Source organism: Heterodontus francisci, chromosome 28 (genome assembly GCF_036365525.1).
Source record: "Heterodontus francisci isolate sHetFra1 chromosome 28, sHetFra1.hap1, whole genome shotgun sequence".
Classification (NCBI taxonomy): domain Eukaryota; kingdom Metazoa; phylum Chordata; class Chondrichthyes; order Heterodontiformes; family Heterodontidae; genus Heterodontus; species Heterodontus francisci.
The window spans coordinates 1107497-1127108 of record NC_090398.1 but is presented as its reverse complement, the minus strand read 5'-3'; the positions used below and the strand labels follow the sequence as shown (position 1 = coordinate 1127108).

At 53.0% G+C, this 19612-nt stretch overlaps 1 protein-coding gene across 3 annotated transcripts in view; it reads right to left on the bottom strand.

The window, feature by feature from the left end:
- Positions 1–14031: 14031 nt before the first annotated feature.
- LOC137385072 (mas-related G-protein coupled receptor member A1-like) overlaps positions 14032–19612 on the bottom strand; it is a 9971-nt gene continuing 4390 nt past the window's right edge. For 2 of the 3 annotated variants that reach the window (XM_068059812.1, XM_068059813.1), the window contains exon 2: positions 14032–15072. In XM_068059812.1, coding sequence (XP_067915913.1) covers positions 14043–15041 — 999 coding nt within the window. In that variant the 5' untranslated portion in view covers positions 15042–15072 and the 3' untranslated portion in view covers positions 14032–14042. Of the gene's footprint in view, positions 15073–19408; positions 19489–19612 lie in introns of those variants that run through there. The other variant, XM_068059814.1, reaches the window with a different exon arrangement.

The window sequence follows — 19612 nt, the reverse complement described above, 5'->3', positions numbered from 1 at the left end:
CACTCAGGCATCCCAATCAGGCAGCAGAAAACCCAGTTTTTTTTTGTATGGAACCCCCGTTTTTTTTGTTTTGTTTTTTTTTAAGGTGACCTTTATACCCCAGGCCCCTTTTATATATATTTTTTATGTCGAGGGGGCCTTTATTCCTCAGGCCCCCATTATATATATTTTATATATCGAGGGGGCCTTTATTCCTCAGGCCCCCTTTATATACATACTTATATTTTTAAAATAACTTTATTAAAACCAGATAAGTAAACAAAAAACTCAAATTAAAATGCCATTTTCGGCGTCGACAATGCACTCCAGTCCCTGCGGTGCCCACCGGTCGCGGAAGGCCTCAAGCGTACCGGCGGACACCGCATGCTCCTTTTCCAGGGACACCCGGGCGCGAACGTAACCGCGGAAGAGGGGCAGGCAATCGGGGAGGACGGACCCCCCGACGGCCCGCAACCTGGACCTGTGAATTGCCACCTTGGCCAGGCCCAGGAGCAGACCGACGAGGAGATCCTCCTCCCGGTCCACGCTCCTCCGCACCGGGTGCCCAAAGATCAGGAGCGTGGGACTGAAGTGCAGCCAGAATTTGAGGAGCAGCCCCTTCAGATACTCAAATAGGGGCTGCAACCTCGCACACTCCGTATAAATGTGGAACACGGACTCGTCAAGGTCGCAGAAAGTACAGGCGGCCTGGGAGTCCGTGAACCTACTTAAAAGTCTATTGCACGGGACTGCCCAGTGCAACACCCTCCACCCCAGGTCCCCGATGTAAAGGGGGAGGACTTCCACGTAGAGAGACCTCCATCGGGGTTTCCCCTCGCCGCCAGATGGCAACGCGGACCGCCAGGGCGTGTCCGGCCGGCTGACGAGGGCGAGGAAGTGGAGAGTGTGCAGGAGCAGCCCGTACAGGAAACCCCTCCGCGCCGATTGGAATGGCACGGAGGGCATTTCCGAGAGGCGGCTCGGGTTGTGCGGGACCGGCTCCCGAGGAGGGTTTCGGGGCCTGGGTCCGATGAGCAGTTCCGGCCGAGCAGGGGTCAGCTCGGCCGGGATCGCTCCGCACTCCCGAGCCCCCTCGCCACCCGCAGTGAGGGGCGTCCCGGGGGTTTCGGCTACTCCTCCGCCCGCCGGACCGTCCCCGGAGTCGGCCGCCCGGACAGCCGAGGCGCTCTCCTCCGCCGGCGGGGGAGCGCCCTGACTGGAGGCGACCATGTTCCAGACTCGGAAACGATCCCGGTAAAAGACAGGCAACTCCCTCAGAGAGGCGCGGCTAACGGACTCCACCGGGAGCTGCGTGTCGTCTTGAAGGCAGTGACACTGGCGGAAAAAATACGTCGCCAGCGCACACCATCTGGGAGGACGCTCGACGTACAGGTATCTCTGCAGGGTCCGAAGGCGGAGAGTCGCAGCCTGGGTGCGGACGCACACCAGCGACTGACCGCCCTCCTCGATCGGGAGACTCAGGACCGCGGCAGAGACCCAGTGTTTCCTCTTGCCCCAGAAGAAATCGACGAGTTTCTTCTGGATCTTGGTGGCAAATACAGGGGTCGGGGCCAAAGTGACCAACCGGTACCACAGCATGGAGGCCACCAGTTGGTTTATGACCAACGCTCGGCCCCTGTAGGAAAGCACTCGGAGCAGTCCTGTCCAGCGCCCCAGCCGAGCGGTGACTTTCGCCTCCAACTCCTGCCAGTTTGCCGGCCAGGCTTCCTCAGCGGGGCTAAGGTGGACTCCCAGATAGAGGAGGTGCGTGGTGCTCCACGCAAAAGGTGTCATCTCCTCCGGCAGGGAGTCCACCCGCCACTGACCAACCAGGAGTCCGGAACATTTCTCCCAATTGATCCTCACGGAGGACGCGGCAGAAAAGGTCTGCTGGCAGTCGCGCATCCTCCGCAAGTCAACGGGATCTGTGATTGCGAGGAGCACGTCGTCGGCGTAAGCCGAGAGGACGACCCGCATGGCCGGCTCGCGCAGAGCCAATCCCGTCAACCTCCTGCGAAGCAGGCACAGGAAGGGCTCCACGCAGATGGTATACAATTGGCCGGACATGGGGCACCCCTGACGCACTCCTCTCCCAAATCGAAGGGGCGCCGTCAAGGACCCGTTAACTTTGACTAGACACTCTGCGGCAGCGTATAAAAGTTGGACCCGGGCCACGAAATGCGGCCCGAGTCCGAAAGCTCGCAGAGTCCCGAAAAGGTATTCGTGATCCACCCTGTCGAACTTCTCCTGATCGAGGGAGAGAAAGGCGACCGACTGACCAGTCCTCCGGGAAAGATGGATCAGGTCCCGGACCAGGTGGATGTTGTCCTGGATGGACCGGCCCGGGACCGTGTAGGACTGGTCGGGGTGGATCATGTGGGCCAGCACGGAGCACAGGCGGGTAGACATAGCCCGGGCAAAGATCTTATAATCCGTGCTGAGGAGGGAGACCGGACGCCAGTTTTTAAGCAGGCGGAGATCGCCCCTCTTCGGCAGCAGGACGATGACCGCCCTGCGCCACGAGAGGGGCATCTCCCCAGTCGCCTGGCTTTCCCCCAGGACCCGCGCGTAATCGTCCCCCAGGACGTCCCAGAATGCCCTGAGGAACTCCACGGTCAACCCATCCAGCCCTGGGGATTTGCCCCTCGAGAGCTGGTGGAGGGCGCCAGTCAGCTCCGCCAACGTGAGCGGAGCCTCCAATCCTTCAGCGCCCTCCGGGCTGACCTGCGGCAGGTCCTCCCACAAAACTCTGCGCGCATCCTCGCTGGACGGATCCGGAGAGAACAACGCACTGTAATAAGTCCGGACCAGGAGGCCCATTCCCTCCGGATCCGTGATGGAGGATCCGTCGTCGGCCAGCAGCTCGACGAGCTGCTTACGGACCCCCCGCCATTTTTCCAGCGAGTAGAAGAAGGGTGAGGCTCAGTCCAAATCTTCCAGGATCTGGATCCGCGACCTCACGTACGCGCCTCGGGACCCGATGAGCTGCAGGTCCCTCAGCGCGCCCTTCTTCTCTTTGTACGCCTGCCACAGGGCCGGGTCCATGACGGCATGACCGAGGCGGGACTCCAAGTCGAGCACCTCCCTCTCAAGGCGCCCGATCTCGGCTTCCCGCCTCTTGGTCTACCCCTTCGCATACTCCTGACAGAAGACGCGGATGTGAGTCTTGCCCACATCCCACCATAGCCTCAAGGAGGGGAAGCCCCCCTGCTTCCTTCTCCAGTCGGCCCAGAATCGACAGAAAGAGTCCCGAAATCGCACGTCCTCCAGCAGCCGGTTGTTAAAGTGCCAGTACGCGGACCCCGCCCGCGTGCGGAGCGGAGTAAACTCCGCCCACACCAGGCGGTGGTCCGAGCACGGCACCAGCCGCATGGAGGCCGCCGAAACGCGGGAGACATATGCCTGCGAAATGTAGAGGCGGTCGATTCGCGACCCCCCTCCTCCAGACCTCCACGTGAAGGCGCTGGAGTCGGGATGGAGATTCCGCCAGACGTCCACCAAGTTAAGGGAGCTGATCAGTCCCCTCAACCTCTCCACTGACGCTTGGCCGCGCTGGGGACCGGAGCGATCCCCCACCTCGAGGGTGCAATTAAAATCCCCCCCGAGGATGATGCACTCGCTGTGATCGATGGAGCTCAAGAGAGCGGACACTTCTTCAAAGAAGCGCGCTTGCAACGCGCCGGGCCTGGGCGCGTACACGTTCACAAAGTGGAGCGGCACGCTTCCCAGGCGAACGGCGAGGTGGAGCAAGCGGCCCGGCACTAGCTCCTTGACCCCCCAAGATCTCCGGCTGAAAAGTCGGGGCCAACAAGATAGCCACCCCACTAGAAATAGGGGTGAGGTGACTCATGTAGACCCCACCCTGCCACTCCAGGAGCCAGGTGGCTTCGTCTCCCGGAACGGTGTGGGTTTCCTGCAGAAAGCTCACCGCGTATCTCCCTTCCCTAAGGACTGAGAGATTGTGAAATCTGCGGTGAGCCCCTCTGCTGCCGTTGATGTTGAGGCTGGCTATGGTTATCTTCATGTCAAAGGTACTTAAAACCCGTCACCAACACCTCATTGTGAGGAGGAAGTGGAAGTGCACCTGGCCCTCCACTCCCCCAGCAACCCATTGAGGAACACATTAAAACGGCGCCTCTCAACCAGTTTCACGTCCGCACGCTTGCCCGCTATCTTAAGGGCGGCACGGACGGACTGTATGATCAGCGCCAGATTCGATCAACGGTCGAGGGCCAGCTGAACTTTATTGCGGCAACCCCTGCAAGCCGCAAGGAAATCCCGGAGTTCCGCCGTGGGGATGAGAGGAGATTCGGTGGGAGGCACGAGGGACTCCACCACCTCACTGGCGATGGAATCAAGATCATCCTCCGTGCCCCGCACCGAATCCCCATCCTCCTCCGGGTCGTCACCGCCAGCGGCCGACACATCTACCACACACTGTGGGGCGGACGTCCCGGCCGCGCCAGCTGGTCCCGCCTCCAGCACCCACAGGCCCAGCAGATGGGGCAGCATTCTCAGTTATAACTGGGTCGGGTGTCTCCTGGTTGGTGGTGGACTCCGGCTGGGAGGCCCGACCCTCTGGGGCCTCACCCTCCCCTTCACTCAGGGCACCCGACCCAGTAGCAGTGGCAGAATGGGCGGCGTACCCAGGCTCCCCCACCACAAGCAGGGCCCCACTTACTCCTTCAGGAGGGGCTTCAAGTACCGGGGCCTTCCCTTCCCCTCCATCCTGAGGAATAGGGTGCTCCTGCCTGGACTTTGTAGCCTTGGTGGTGGCGGTAGGGGAAACCTGGGGACCCGAAACAGGAGACAGCTCCCCTCCAACAGATGGGCCCTGCGCCTCAGGGCCCCTCGTTACCTCTGTGGAGGGGTGCCTTCTCCTCTTTCTCGCACTAGGGCGCAGAGGCTCAGAGACCTCCATGTCATCAGAGGCCTACGCCTCCGCACCCTCCTTTATTTTGGTCACCCTGGGCCTGAGCCCAGCCCTGGGACAGGTGGATTCCGTGAGAATGGGCTTTGGGCTGAGCTCAGGCTCGGGTTGTTTCAATGTGTCCAGGGGACGCGCCTCTTGATGTTTCTTTTGCCTCCGCGTCTTCCTTCCACTCGGACGGGTACTCCCCTCCCCGCTGGAGGCTGTGAAAACCACAGCCTCCGGAACCGACTGAGCGGTGTCTGTTGGATGTGTGGGGGGGGTGGGAGGACCCTGGGCCGCCGAGGTGGAGCTGGTGGCCGGGAGGTTGGGGCAGTTCTTACGAACATGCCCCACCCCCTTGCAGACGTGGCACCGCGCCCTGTCCGAGGTCCAAAAGACGCGGTAGGCCGTCCCCTGGAAATCCAAATTAAATTGGCCATCCGAGTCCTCCACCCGCGCCAGCTGCATAAATAACTGGTGGCGGAAGGAGTAGACATGTTGGAGGCTGTGCTCCCGAAGACCAAGCCGGATTGGGATGATCCCCGACCTCACCTCCCCCATGTGGTGCAGGTGAGGAAGGAGGAACTCACTGGGAATGAAGGGTGGGACGTTTGATCACATTATCCGCTGCACAGTGGCCCCTAGAGGGTCCACCGGCAGGAAAGTCCCACCCACAGTGAACCCTTTACTCAGGGCCAGGGACACCGCCTGCTCAGTCTTCAGGAAGAACACAGCCTTCCCGTACATTTTTGAGGCTGCCACAATGGCCGAGGGGCCGACAACCTCGGCCATTGCCATTACACAGGCCTCTATAGACATATTGGGGTGGGGATAGCTCTTTACCCCATGGCTTGAAGTAATTAATTTAAAAGGTGATGGGGTCACACGGGCGGCCACAGAGGAGACAGCCGCATAGGTATGAGAAGGCCCCGCCACTGGTGATGATGGGCTTGCCATGGCTCAAGAGCCAAACCCACCCCCAATTTGCAGGTAAGCAAACAAACAAACAAAGAAACCAACTAGGAGGTTTGGGGAGAGGCTGAGGGTATACAGGAAATGGGAAAGACAGGCTGCAAGCGATGACTTTGCTTTTTTCCCTTAAGGGTGGTACTCAGAGCACTGTAAACACTTCTGGTCTTCCGGTCTTCTGGTTGTGGGAGGGGTCTTCACCTGGGTCAGCCGAAAGCTGCCCAGGCTCTAGTTCGATCCTTCTGTCTCTATTCGCCAGGCAGCTTCAGCTGACCCAGGCTGGGCAATTGGGGTGGGGAGGGAGTTTCCCTGCAACTTTAGTGCAACTGCACAGCTCCCTACAGAATTGTACAGCCCCCACCCCTTGTTCTTCTGGCCTCTTTCACCTCCCACAACAGTCCAAACGAAATGAAAGTCTGGTGCTCGACACCCACCTCGAAATACAGCCTTTTTCAAAGTCTTTCCTCCTCTGCAGCAAAAGTTGTTGAAAGGTTTTTTGCAGTTCCCTCCTCAGCACTCCCTCTCCAGCAGCACCTCGTTGAGGCACTCAGCACTCAGTATTCCCAATCAGAGAGGAGCCAATCCCCCTTTTTTTTTAACGATAGAGCACGTAAATATTTATTGAAATTGTTTGAAAAAGTCAAGGATGAAAAACAATGTGATGCTACAGTTATTTAGTTCAATATACAGGAAGAATGTAAATTCATTGTAAGAGAAAATTGCAAGGATGCTCGATATGGTATTTTAGAGCTAACAGTAGAAGAGATAATGTGAACCGTGCAACTACTACACTCTAACAAAGCAATAACTGTACTCTCTTTGCATTGCAACACAGTACAGATTATCGGAGTAAGAAGTCTCTTACATTATTTACTTCTGAGTGTGAAGATCATTGGGACCTGGAAGATTTGGATCCTTCAAAGACTGTGTTGTATCTGTCCTGGGAGTGTTTGATGAGACAGTATAGAGGGAGCTTTACTCTGTATCTAACCCCCGTGCTGTACAGCATGTGTTTTCATACAGAGTAAATCTCTATATATGGAACTGCAGTCAGTCTATTCGCTTTAAGATAACTTAATCTGTAAAATGTTGATAGAGAAACCACAAAGAAGCCTGAGAGAGTAGATATTAATCTGCACTAACTCTCACGTCCAATTTATTTGCTCACAGCCATGTCCAATCTCTATCTCTGTAACCTCCTCCAGCCCCTACAACCCTCCCTAAATCTGTAACCTCCTCCAGCCCCTACAACCCTCCCTATCTGTGTAACCTCCACCAGTCCCTACAACCCTCCCTATCTCTGTAACCTCCTCCAGCCCCTACAACCCTCCCTATCTGTGTAACCTCCACCAGCCCCTACAACCCTCCCTATCTCAGTAACCTCCTCCAGCCCCTACAACCCTCCCTATCTCTGTAACCTCCTCCTGCCCCTACAACCCTCCCTATCTGTGTAACCTCCACCAGCCCCGACAACCCTCCCTATCTCTGTAACCTCCACCAGTCCCTACAACCCTCCCTATCTCTGTAACCTCCTCCTGCCCCTACAACCCTCCCTATCTGTGTAACCTCCTCCAGCCCCTACAACCCTCCCTATCTCTGTAACCTCCTCCCGCCCCTACAACCCTCCCTATCTCTGTAACCTCCTCCAGCCCCTACAACCCTCCCTATCTCTGTAACCTCCTCCCGCCCCTACAACCCTCCCTATCTCTGTAACCTCCTCCAGCCCCGACAACCCTCTTTATCTCTGTAACCTCCTCCAGCCCCTACAACCCTCCCTATCTCTGTAACCTCCTCCAGCCCCTACAACCCTCCCTATCTCTGTAACCTCCTCCCGCCCCTACAACCCTCCCTATCTCTGTAACCTCCTCCCGCCCCTACAACCCTCCCTATCTCTGTAACCTCCTCCAGCCCCTCCAGCCCCTCCGAGATCTCTGCGCTCCTCCAATTCCGGCCTCTTGAGCATCCCCCGATTTTAATCTCTCCACCATTGGCGGCCGTGCCTTCAGCTGCCTGGGCCCTAAGCTCTGGAATTCCCTCCCTAAACCTCTCCGCCTCTCTCTCTCTCTCCTTTAAGACTCTCCTTAAAACCTCCCTCTTACAGCACTTGTCCTACTGTCTGGTTCTGTAGCTACTTGTGATTTATGCTCCTGGGACATTCTCATTGCGTTGAAGTTCAGATATGAAGGTGACTTGTGTATCTGCTTCTGACCCTTTGATGAATGAACCTCTGAGCTTCCTGGCTGTTTCTAATCAGTTCTGTTACAAGCCTCTGGAGGGCGATAAAGGCAGCAATTCTCACTTCCTGTTCTATTTGCCCTGATTCTCCCCTTCCTCGCCTTCTGATTGGTTGAAATCAAAGGCCTTCTTGAATGTGACATGTGTTGGCTCAGGCATGAACTCTCATGAAGACACAACTGAGAAATGCAGTGTTAAATTTGCCAAATCTTTTATTTACATTTGAGTCAATTTGTTCAAATACTACGGCTGCCAAGTGTCAAGGCCCGATGCTCAGTTGGAATATAATATTGCATTGATGTCGCAGCTTTCCAGTCCCCGGGTGTTAGGAAGAAGGGGACCTCAAACTGACCAGGGGACAGTGGGAATGGGGACTGAACTGCCAGCGTCAGAGAGTCAGTACTGAGGGAGTTCTGCACTGTCGGAGGGTCAGTACTGAGTGAGTGCTGCACTGTCGGAGGGTCGGTACTGAGGGGGTTCTGCACTGTCGGAGGGTCAGTACTGAGGGAGTGCTGCACTGTCGCAGGGTCAGTACTGAGGGAGTGCTGCACTGTCAGAGGGTCAGTACTGAGGGAGTGCTGCGCTGTCTGATGGTCAGTACTGAGGGAGTTCTGCACTGTCGGAGGGTCAGTACTGAGGCAGTGATGCACTGTCGGAGGGTCAGTACTGAGGCAGTGATGCACTGTCGGAGGGTCAGTACTGAGGGAGTTCTGCACTGTCGGAGGGTCGGTACTGAGGGAGTGCTGCACTGTCGGAGATGCTGCTTTTCAGGATAAGACATTACACTGAGGCCGGTTCTGACATCTCAAATTGCACAAATTAAGGACCATGTTTCGTTTGTCTGTTAGCACAGTGACTACACTTGCGGTATCGGGGCCTCACTCAGTGAGAAGTCCTGTAAACATCCTGAGTCCTTGTTTTAAAACCTATTCATGTAATATAATTTAAACACAGTTGAAGATCACTGTACCCCTGAAATATTCAAAATCGAAAATTTGGAAGTTTCACTGTCGACGGAAAAACAAAATCTAAGCACTGTGTGTTTTAGAATTCCTGTTTTCAAAAACGACCCTTCCAGGAAGACATTCCCAAGCTTGGCAGAATGGGCATCTGATTGGGAAATGGATTCCATTATCGATTCCTGGGAATGTAAGCGTCTGAAGAGGGGATTGGAAGAGGTGGGACCTCAGAGTACAGACTGACAAATCACTCAAATAAAGTAAACTCGGCCCTCGAGTTCATATCGAGAATGGAAAAGCAGACAAGTTCTGTTTAACTATTCAACCTCGATTAGACCACACTGGGAGGTACTGTGTACAGTTCCGGTCTCCATATCACACTGGGAGTTACTGTGTACAGTTCCGGTCTCCATATCACACTGGGAGTTACTGTGTACAGTTCTGGTCTCCATATCACACTGGGAGTTACTGTGCACAGTTCCGGTCTCCATATCACACTGGGAGTTACTGTGCACAGTTCCGGTCTCCATATCACACTGGGAGTTACTGTGTACAGTTCTGGTCTCCATATCACACTGGGAGTTACTGTGCACAGTTCCGGTCTCCATATCACACTGGGAGTTACTGTGCACAGTTCCGGTCTCCATATCACACTGGGAGTTACTGTGTACAGTTCTGGTCTCCATATCACACTGGGAGTTACTGTGCACAGTTCCGGTCTCCATATCACACTGGGAGTTACTGTGTACAGTTCCGGTCTCCATATCACACTGGGAGTTACTGTGTACAGTTCTGGTCTCCATATCACACTGGGAGTTACTGTGCACAGTTCCGGTCTCCATATCACACTGGGAGTTACTGTGCACAGTTCCGGTCTCCATATCACACTGGGAGTTACTGTGTACAGTTCTGGTCTCCATATCACACTGGGAGTTACTGTGTACAGTTCTGGTCTCCATATCACACTGGGAGTTACTGTGCACAGTTCCGGTCTCCATATCACACTGGGAGTTACTGTGCACAGTTCTGGTCTCCATATCACACTGGGAGTTACTGTGTACAGTTCTGGTCTCCATATCACACTGGGAGTTTCTGTGCACAGTTCCCGTCTCCATATCACACTGGGAGTTACTGTGTACAGTTCCGGTCTCCAAATCACACTGGGAGTTACTGTGTACAGTTCCGGTCTCCATATCACACTGGGAGTTACTGTGTACAGTTCTGGTCTCCATATCACACTAGGAGTTACTGTGCACAGTTCTGGTCTCCATATCACACTGGGAGTTACTGTGCACAGTTCCGGTCTCCATATCACACTGGGAGTTACTGTGTACAGTTCTGGTCTCCATATCACACTGGGAGTTACTGTGTACAGTTCTGGTCTCCATATCACACTGGGAGTTACTGGGTTCAGTTCTGGTCTCCATATCACACTGGGAGTTACTGTGCACAGTTCCGGTCTCCATATCACACTGGGAGTTTCTGTGCACAGTTCCGGTCTCCATATCACACTGGGAGTTACTGGGTTCAGTTCTGGTCTCCATATCACACTGGGAGTTACTGTGCACAGTTCCGGTCTCCATATCACACTGGGAGTTTCTGTGCACAGTTCCGGTCTCCATATCACACTGGGAGTTACTGTACACAGTTCTGGTCTCCATATCACACTGGGAGTTACTGTGCACAGTTCTGGTCTCCATATCACACTGGGCGTCACTGTGCACAGTTCCGGTCTCCATATCACACTGGGAGTTACTGTGCACAGTTCCGGTCTCCATATCACACTGGGAGTTACTGTGCACAGTTCCAGTCTCCATATCACACTGGGAGTTACTGTGCACAGTTCCGGTCTCCATATCACACTGGGAGTTACTGTGCACAGTTCTGGTCTCCATATCACACTGGGAGTCACTGTGCACAGTTCCGGTCTCCATATCACACTGGGAGTTACTGTGCACAGTTCTGGTCTCCATATCACACTGGGCGTCACTGTGCACAGTTCCGGTCTCCATATCACACTGGGAGTTACTGTGCACAGTTCCGGTCTCCATATCACACTGGGAGTTACTGTGCACAGTTCCAGTCTCCATATCACACTGGGAGTTACTGTGCACAGTTCCGGTCTCCATATCACACTGGGAGTTACTGTGCACAGTTCCGGTCTTCATATCACACTGGGAGTTACTGTGCACAGTTCCGGTCCCCATATCACACTGGGAGTTACTGTGCACAGTTCCGGTCCCCATATCACACTGGGAGTTACTGTGCACAGTTCCGGTCTCCATATCACACTGGGAGTTACTGTGCACAGTTCCGGTCCCCATATCACACTGGGAGTTACTGTGCACAGTTCCGGTCCCCATATCACACTGGGAGTTACTGTGCACAGTTCCGGTCTCCATATCACACTGGGAGTTACTGTGCACAGTTCTGGTCTCCATATCACACTGGGAGTTACTGTGCACAGTTCTGGTCTCCATATCACACTGGGCGTCACTGTGCACAGTTCCGGTCTCCATATCACACTGGGAGTTACTGTGCACAGTTCCGGTCTCCATATCACACTGGGAGTTACTGTGCACAGTTCCAGTCTCCATATCACACTGGGAGTTACTGTGCACAGTTCCGGTCTCCATATCACACTGGGAGTTACTGTGCACAGTTCCGGTCTTCATATCACACTGGGAGTTACTGTGCACAGTTCCGGTCCCCATATCACACTGGGAGTTACTGTGCACAGTTCCGGTCCCCATATCACACTGGGAGTTACTGTGCACAGTTCCGGTCTCCATATCACACTGGGAGTTACTGTGCACAGTTCCGGTCTCCATATCACACTGGGAGTTACTGTGCACAGTTCTGGTCTCCATATCACACTGGGAGTTACTGTGCACAGTTCCGGTCTCCATATCACACTGGGAGTTACTGTGCACAGTTCCGGTCTCCATATCACACTGGGCGTCACTGTGCACAGTTCCAGTCTCCATATCACACTGGGGGTTACTGTGCACAGTTCCGGTCTTCATATCACACTGGGAGTTACTGTGCACAGTTCCGGTCCCCATATCACACTGGGAGTTACTGTGCACAGTTCTGGTCTCCATATCACACTGGGAGTTACTGTGCACAGTTCTGGTCTCCATATCACACTGGGAGTTACTGTGCACAGTTCCGGTCTCCATATCACACTGGGAGTTACTGTGTACAGTTCCGGTCGGTCTCCATATCACACTGGGAGTTACTGTGCACAGTTCCCGTCTCCATATCACACTGGGAGTTACTGTGCACAGTTCTGGTCTCCATATCACACTGTGAGTTACTGTGCACAGTTCCGGTCTCCATATCACACTGGGAGTTACTGTGCACAGTTCCGGTCTCCATATCACACTGGGAGTTACTGTGCACAGTTCCGGTCTCCATATCACACTGGGAGTTACTGTGCACAGTTCTGGTCTCCATATCACACTGGGAGTTCCTGTGCACAGTTCCGGTCTCCATATCACACTGGGAGTTACTGTACACTGTTCTGGTCTCCATATCACACTGTGAGTTACTGTGCACAGTTCCGGTCTCCATATCACACTGGGAGTTACTGTGTACAGTTTCGGTCTCCATATCACATGGGAGTTGCTGTGTACAGTTCTGGTCTCCATATCACACTGGGAGTTACTGTGCACAGTTCCGGTCTCCATATCACACTGGGAGTTACTGTACACTGTTCTGGTCTCCATATCACACTGTGAGTTACTGTGCACAGTTCCGGTCTCCATATCTCACTGGGAGTTGCTGTGCACAGTTCCGGTCTCCATATCACACTGTGAGTTACTGTGCACAGTTCTGGTCTCCATATCACACTGGGAGTTACTGTGTACAGTTCCGGTCTCCATATCACACTGGGAGTTACTGTGCACAGTTCCGGTCTCCATATCACACTGGGAGTTACTGTGCACAGTTCCGGTCTCCATATCACACTGTGAGTTACTGTGCACAGTTCCGGTCTCCATATCACACTGGGAGTTACTGTGCACAGTTCCGGTCTCCATATCACACTGTGAGTTACTGTGCACAGTTCTGGTCTCCATATCACACTGGGAGTTACTGTGTACAGTTCCGGTCTCCATATCACACTGGGAGTTACTGTGCACAGTTCCGGTCTCCATATCACACTGGGAGTTACTGTGCACAGTTCCGGTCTCCATATCACACTGGGAGTTACTGTACACTGTTCTGGTCTCCATATCACACTGTGAGTTACTGTGCACAGTTCCGGTCTCCATATCTCACTGGGAGTTGCTGTGCACAGTTCCGGTCTCCATATCACACTGTGAGTTACTGTGCACAGTTCTGGTCTCCATATCACACTGGGAGTTACTGTGTACAGTTCCGGTCTCCATATCACATTGGGAGTTACTGTGCACAGTTCCGGTCTCCATATCACACTGGGAGTTACTGTGCACAGTTCCGGTCTCCATATCACACTGGGAGTTACTGTGCACAGTTCCGGTCTCCATATCACACTGGGAGTTACTGTACACTGTTCTGGTCTCCATATCACACTGTGAGTTACTGTGCACAGTTCCGGTCTCCATATCACACTGGGAGTTACTGTACACAGTTCTGATCTCCATATCACACTGGGAGTTACTGTGCACAGTTCCGGTCTCCATATCACACTGGGAGTTACTGTACACTGTTCTGGTCTCCATATCACACTGGGAGTTACTGTGCACAGTTCTGGTCTCCATATCACAGTACAGGTGCGTTCAATTAATCCTTCAAAATCTATGATGGATAGCCTTTTGCTGTCCAAGGATATAAAGGCATAATGTGTCATGGCAGGTTGATGGGCCTCCTCCTGTTCCAGTGTAACAGGCTGGAGAAGGGGCTGAATGGGCCTCCTCCTGTTCTTGATTGTGAGAAGGAGAGGATGGGGCAAATAAAAAGTGCGAGGGAGGAAGGAGGGTGGGAAGCGTGGGTCGGGCCAGCCATTACTTCCTGGCGTGGGCCCGCCCAGTCTTGGCGGGTGCCTCGGTGTCAGGGGCCGGGGAGGAGATGCCTGACTCCTCGCTGAAACGCCTCTCGAAGATGTTGGGCAGCGACTCGCGGAATCTGATCTTCAGCTCGCTGCTGATGGAGATGTAGACCAGGGGGATGATGCAGCTCTTCACGTGCAGGAGGCAGACCGAGTAGTAGGCCCCGTAATAGGCCAGGACGCAGGGGGCCGCCTGGCCGGCGAACAGGGCCTGGTAGTGCAGGAAGACGGAGATGTGGTAGGGCACCCAGCACATGAGGAAGATGATTGCGTTGATGGTGATGGCGCAGTAGAGTCTGGTCGTCTTGCGGGAGGGCCGGTTGGGTTGGCAGAAGATGGCGGCGTTGGCGAGGGTGAAGGCCAGGAATGGGACGAGGAAGGCCAGGACGAACTCCGTGATGATCAGGGCCTCCTTGGGGGTGCCTCTCCTGAGCGACCTTTTGAGGGAGCGGCTGACGCCGTAGATGGCGCCCATGGCCAGCGAGCATGCCCAGATTACCCAGCAGGCCAGCACGGCCGAGTCCTTTCTGCGGGAGATGCGCCACCAGATGGGGAAGGCGACCGAGAAGAAGCGCTCGACGCTGATCCAGGCCAGTAAGTAGGCGCTGGCCTCGCTGCAGGTCACAATGAGGCTCCTGAAGACCAGGAGGGCGTGCTCGGCCCGACTGACGCCCGCAAAGAGGCAGATGCTGTGAATGGCCTGGAAGAAGAGGAAGAGGAAATCGGAGATCACCAAGTTCAACACGTAGACCACAAAGCGGTTCTTGCGTCTGAGTTTGAAGCCCAGTACCCAGAGGGCCAGGCCATTGAGGGGCGTGCCCAGCACCGAGGTGAGGACCAGGATGGTGGAGATGATGGTGGAGTGCCTGCGGTGAGACGCCTCGCCGTCCCAACTCCAGTTGGCCGGCCCGGTCGCGTTGAGCCCGGACTGCATACTGCAAAGGCTGGCCATCATGGCTGGGTGTCCCGGCTGTGACCTGGAAGGGCTTAAACACAAGAGTGCCCCTTTGAGAACTTGGGAAGGCAAGAAACAGGAGCAGGAGGAGGCCATTCAGCCCCTCGTGCCTGCTCCCCCCCCCTTCCGTAAGATCATGGCTGATCATCTACCTCATCTCCACTTTCCCACCCTATCCCTATATCCCTCAGTGCCCAAAAATCCCTCGATCTCAGTCTTGAATCTACTCAACGAATGAGCATCTGCAGCTCTCTGGGGTAGAGAATTCCAAAGATTCACAACCCTCGGAGTGAAGACACTTCTCCTCATCTCAGTCCAAAATGGCCGACCCCTTATCCTGAGACTGTGACCCTCCCCCACCCGCTCTCCCCCAGTTCCAGACTCTCCGGGAGTGGGAGGGGGGGGGGGGGGGTGGAAACAGCCTCTCAGCATCTACCCTGTCAAACCCTCTCAGAATTTTATACCTCTCGTTCTTGTAACCATCCCACCAGATGTCAGACACAATTTGAGGGGAGAAGAAGAGGGAGAGGGATTGGGGGAGGGGGATGGGAATCTGAGTTAAACCCACCCCTTCCCCTCCCCCAGGCCCCCGCTGACGAGGCCCCTTGGCTGGCTCGGTGGGCGGGAGAGCCAGTATCATGGAGAATGACCTCTCTCCCAAATGAGAGACCCCCAAGAGGCAGACGGAGATGGAGGAGACATCAGAGAGGAGAGACGGTGGGTTAGAGCAGAAAGCATGGTCTGTTTCTGTCTCCATCTCTCCATCTCTCTGACTCTCAGTTTCTCTCTCTCTGCCTCCATCACCATTTCTCCTTCTCTCCTTCTCTCGCTCTGCCTCTGTCTCCATCTCTCCATCTCTCCATCTCTCTCTCTCCACCTCCATCTTTATCTCTCCATCTCTGTCTCTCTCTCTATGCCTCCATCACCATCTCTCCTTCTCTCTCTCTCTGCCTGACTCCTTTTCTCCATCTCTCTGTCTGTCTTTCCCTCACCACCTCCGTCTCTCCCTCTCTCCGTCTCTTGCTCTGTCGCAGTCTGCATCCCTCCATCTCTCCGTCTCTCACTGCCTTTGGCTCCATCTCTCTATCTCTGTCTCTCTCTCTCTTTCTCTCCACCTCCATCTCTATCTCTCCATCTCTGCCTCTCTATTTCTCTCTGCCTCCATCTTTCCATCTCTCCATCTCTCTCTGCCTTCATCTTTATCTCTTTATCTCTCTCTGCCTCCATCTCCATCTCTCTGTTTATCTCTCTCTCTCCATCTCTCCATCTCTCCATCTCTCCATCTCCCCCTCCCTCCCTCTCTCTGTCTCTCTCTCTCTCTCTCCACCTCCATCTCTCTGTCTCTGTCTCTCTCTGTCTCTCTCTGTCTCTCTCCACCTCCATCTCCATCTCTCCATCACTCTATCTCTGCCTACATCTCCATCCCTCCGTATCTCCATCTCTCTGTCTCTCTGCCTCTGCCTCCATCACCATCTCTCCATCTCTCCGTCTCCTTCACTGCCTCTGTCTCCATCTCTCCATCTCTGTCTCTCTCTCTCCACCTCCATCTCTCTCTCTCTGCCTCCATCCCCATCTGTCTCTCACTCGCTCTCTCTCCATGTCTGCCTCCATCTCCATCTCTCTGTCTCTTCATCTCTCTATCTCTGTCTTTGCCTCCATCACCATCTGTCTCTCACTCGCTCTCTCTCCATGTCTGCCTCCATCTCCATCTCTCTGTCTCTCCATCTCTCTATCTCTGTCTTTGCCTCCATCACCATCTCTCCATCTCTCCGTCTCCTTGACTGCCTCTGTCTCTCTCTCTCTCCATCTCTCCATGCCTGTCTTCATCTCCATCTCTCTGTTTCTCTCTCTTTCTCCACCTCCATCTCCATAACTCCATCTCTCTCCGTCTCTGTCTGTCTCGATCTCTGCCTCCCTCTGCACCTCTCCATCCCTTTCTCTGACTCCATCTGGATCTCTCTGTCTCTTTCTCTCTCTGTCTCCCTTTCTCTCCATCTCTGCCTTCATCTCCATCCCTCCATCTCTCCATCTCTCTGCCTCTCTCTCTCTCTTTCTGTCCTCTCTGTCTTTCTCTCTCTCTCTCTCTCTCTTTGTCCCCATCACTCCATCTCTTCTGCCTCAGCCTCTCTGTCTTTCTGTCTCCATCCGATCTCTCACTGTCTCACTCTCTGTCTTTCTCACTCTGTCTTTCTCACTCTGTGTCCCTATGTCTCTTCATCTCTGTCTCTTTCTCTCTCTGTCTCTCTCTCTATCTCTCTCTGCCTCCATCTCCACCTCTCCATCTCTCTCTCTGCCTCCATCTCCACCTCTCCATCTTTCTCTCTGCCTCCATCTCCATCTCTCCATCCCTGTCGCTCTCTCTCTCTGCCTCTTCATCTCTCTCTCTCTGTTTCTCTGTCTCTATCTCTCTTTCTTTCTCTCTCTCTGTCTGTCTGTCTCTCTCTCTCACACTTGGTCTCTCTTTTTCTTTGTTTATCTCTGTCTCTATCTCTCTCTATCCCTATGTCTCTCTCTCTCTCTTTCTCTCTGTTCCTCTCTCTGTTTCTCTCTCTCTCTCTCCCTGTCTCTCTGCCTGACTGCATTGACATTTTCTAAATGACCGGTTATAACTTCCTTAATATAGACTCCAACATTTTCCCGATGACAGATGTTGAACTAACTTGCCTGTAGTTTCCTGCTTTGTATCTCCCTGTGTTGAACAGCAGAGTTACATTTGCTATTTTCCAAATGATGGGATCTTTTCGGGATCTAGGGAATTTGGGAAAATTAAAACCAACGCATCCGCTATCTCAGCGGGCATCTCTTTTAAGACCCTAGGATGAAGTCCATCAGGACCCGGGGACTTGTCAGCTTTTAGTGCTAACGATTTTTTCAGTCCCCTTCCCCTGGTGATGATAATTGTTTGAAATTGCTCCCTCCTTTGCAACACTTGATTCACAATTGTTTCTGGGATGTTATTTATATCCTTTACAGTGAAGACAGATGCAAAACATCTGCTCAATTGCTCTGCCATTTTCTATTATTAACTCCCCAGACTGACTCTCTAGACAACTGACATTCACTTTACTTACTCTTTTCCTTTTTAAATACCTGGAGAAACTCTTGCTATCCCTTTTTATATTTCTAGCTAGCTTTCTCTTGGACTCTAATTTCTCCCTCCTTATTCTTCTTTTGGTCATTCTTTGCTGATTTTTATATTCTGTCCAATTTTCTGACTTGTCACTACTCTGTACTGAATTGTACACTTTTTCTTTCCGTCTGATACTATCTTTAACTTCCTTCGTTAGCCACGGATGATGCATCCTTCCCCTGGAGTCTTTCTTTCTTACTGGAATGTATCTTTGTTGAGTGTTATGAAATATCCCCTTAAATGTCTGCCACTGTATCTCTACTGACCCATCCCTTAACCTAACTTCCCAATTTACTTTAGCCAGCTCTGTCTTCAAACCCTCATAATTACCCTTATTTAAGTTTAAAACACTAGTCTTAGATCCACTCTTCTCACCCTCAAACTGAATGCAAAATTCAGTCATATTGTGATCACTGCTACCTAGAGGCACCTTTACTATGCAGTCATTAATTAATCCTGTCTCGTTACACATTACCAGATCTAGAGTAGCCGGCTCTCTGACTGGCTCTAGAATGTGCTGCTCTAAGAACCTGTCCTGAAAACACACCATAAACTCATCGTCCAGGCTACCTTTGCCAATCTGATTTATCTAATCTATCTGTAGATTAAAATCACCCCCGATTATCGCCGTACCTTTCTCACAAGCCCCCATCATTTCTTCCTGCATGCTCCGCCCTACAGTGTGGTTACTGTTAGGGGGCCGATAAACTACTCCCACAAGTGACTTCCTGCCTTCACTATTTCTTATCTCGACCCAAACTGATTCTACATCTCGATTTTTTAGAATTAAAGTCACCTCTTTCTAAAGTACTAATGTCATCCTTAATTAACAGAGCTACCCCTCCACCTTTTCCTAGTTTCCTCTCCTTCTGAAATGTCCCAGCCTTTGCCACCTTGCAGTTATATCTCTGCAACAGTTATCAGATCTTACATCTGTATTTCTAGCTGAGCTATCAATTCATCTGTTTTGTTACGAATGCTACACGCATTCAGATACAGAGACTTTAGTTCTGTCTTTTTACTATTTATGGAACCTCTAGTCTTAGTTGCTTTCACACTCTTAATTTTATACACTCTGTCCCTTCCTGCTACGCTCTGATTATTATTTCCCTTATAGCTGCTACCTTGCTCTCTTGCCTTGTCCTCTCTCTTTAATTTGTCACATCCTCTCTCACTTGATCCCTCAGCCCATTCTGTAGTTTAAGACCCTCTCTGCCGCCCTCGTTATATGACTCACCAGAACACTAGTCCCAGCACAGTTCAGGTGAAGAGCGTCCCAACAGTACAACACTCACTTTCCCCAGTACTGCTGCCGGTGCCCCATGAATCGAAACCCATTTCTACCACACCAAACTTTGAGTCTTGCATTTACCTCTCCAATCTTATTTACCCTACTCCAATTTGCTCATGGCTCAGGTAATGATCCAGAGATTATTCGTAG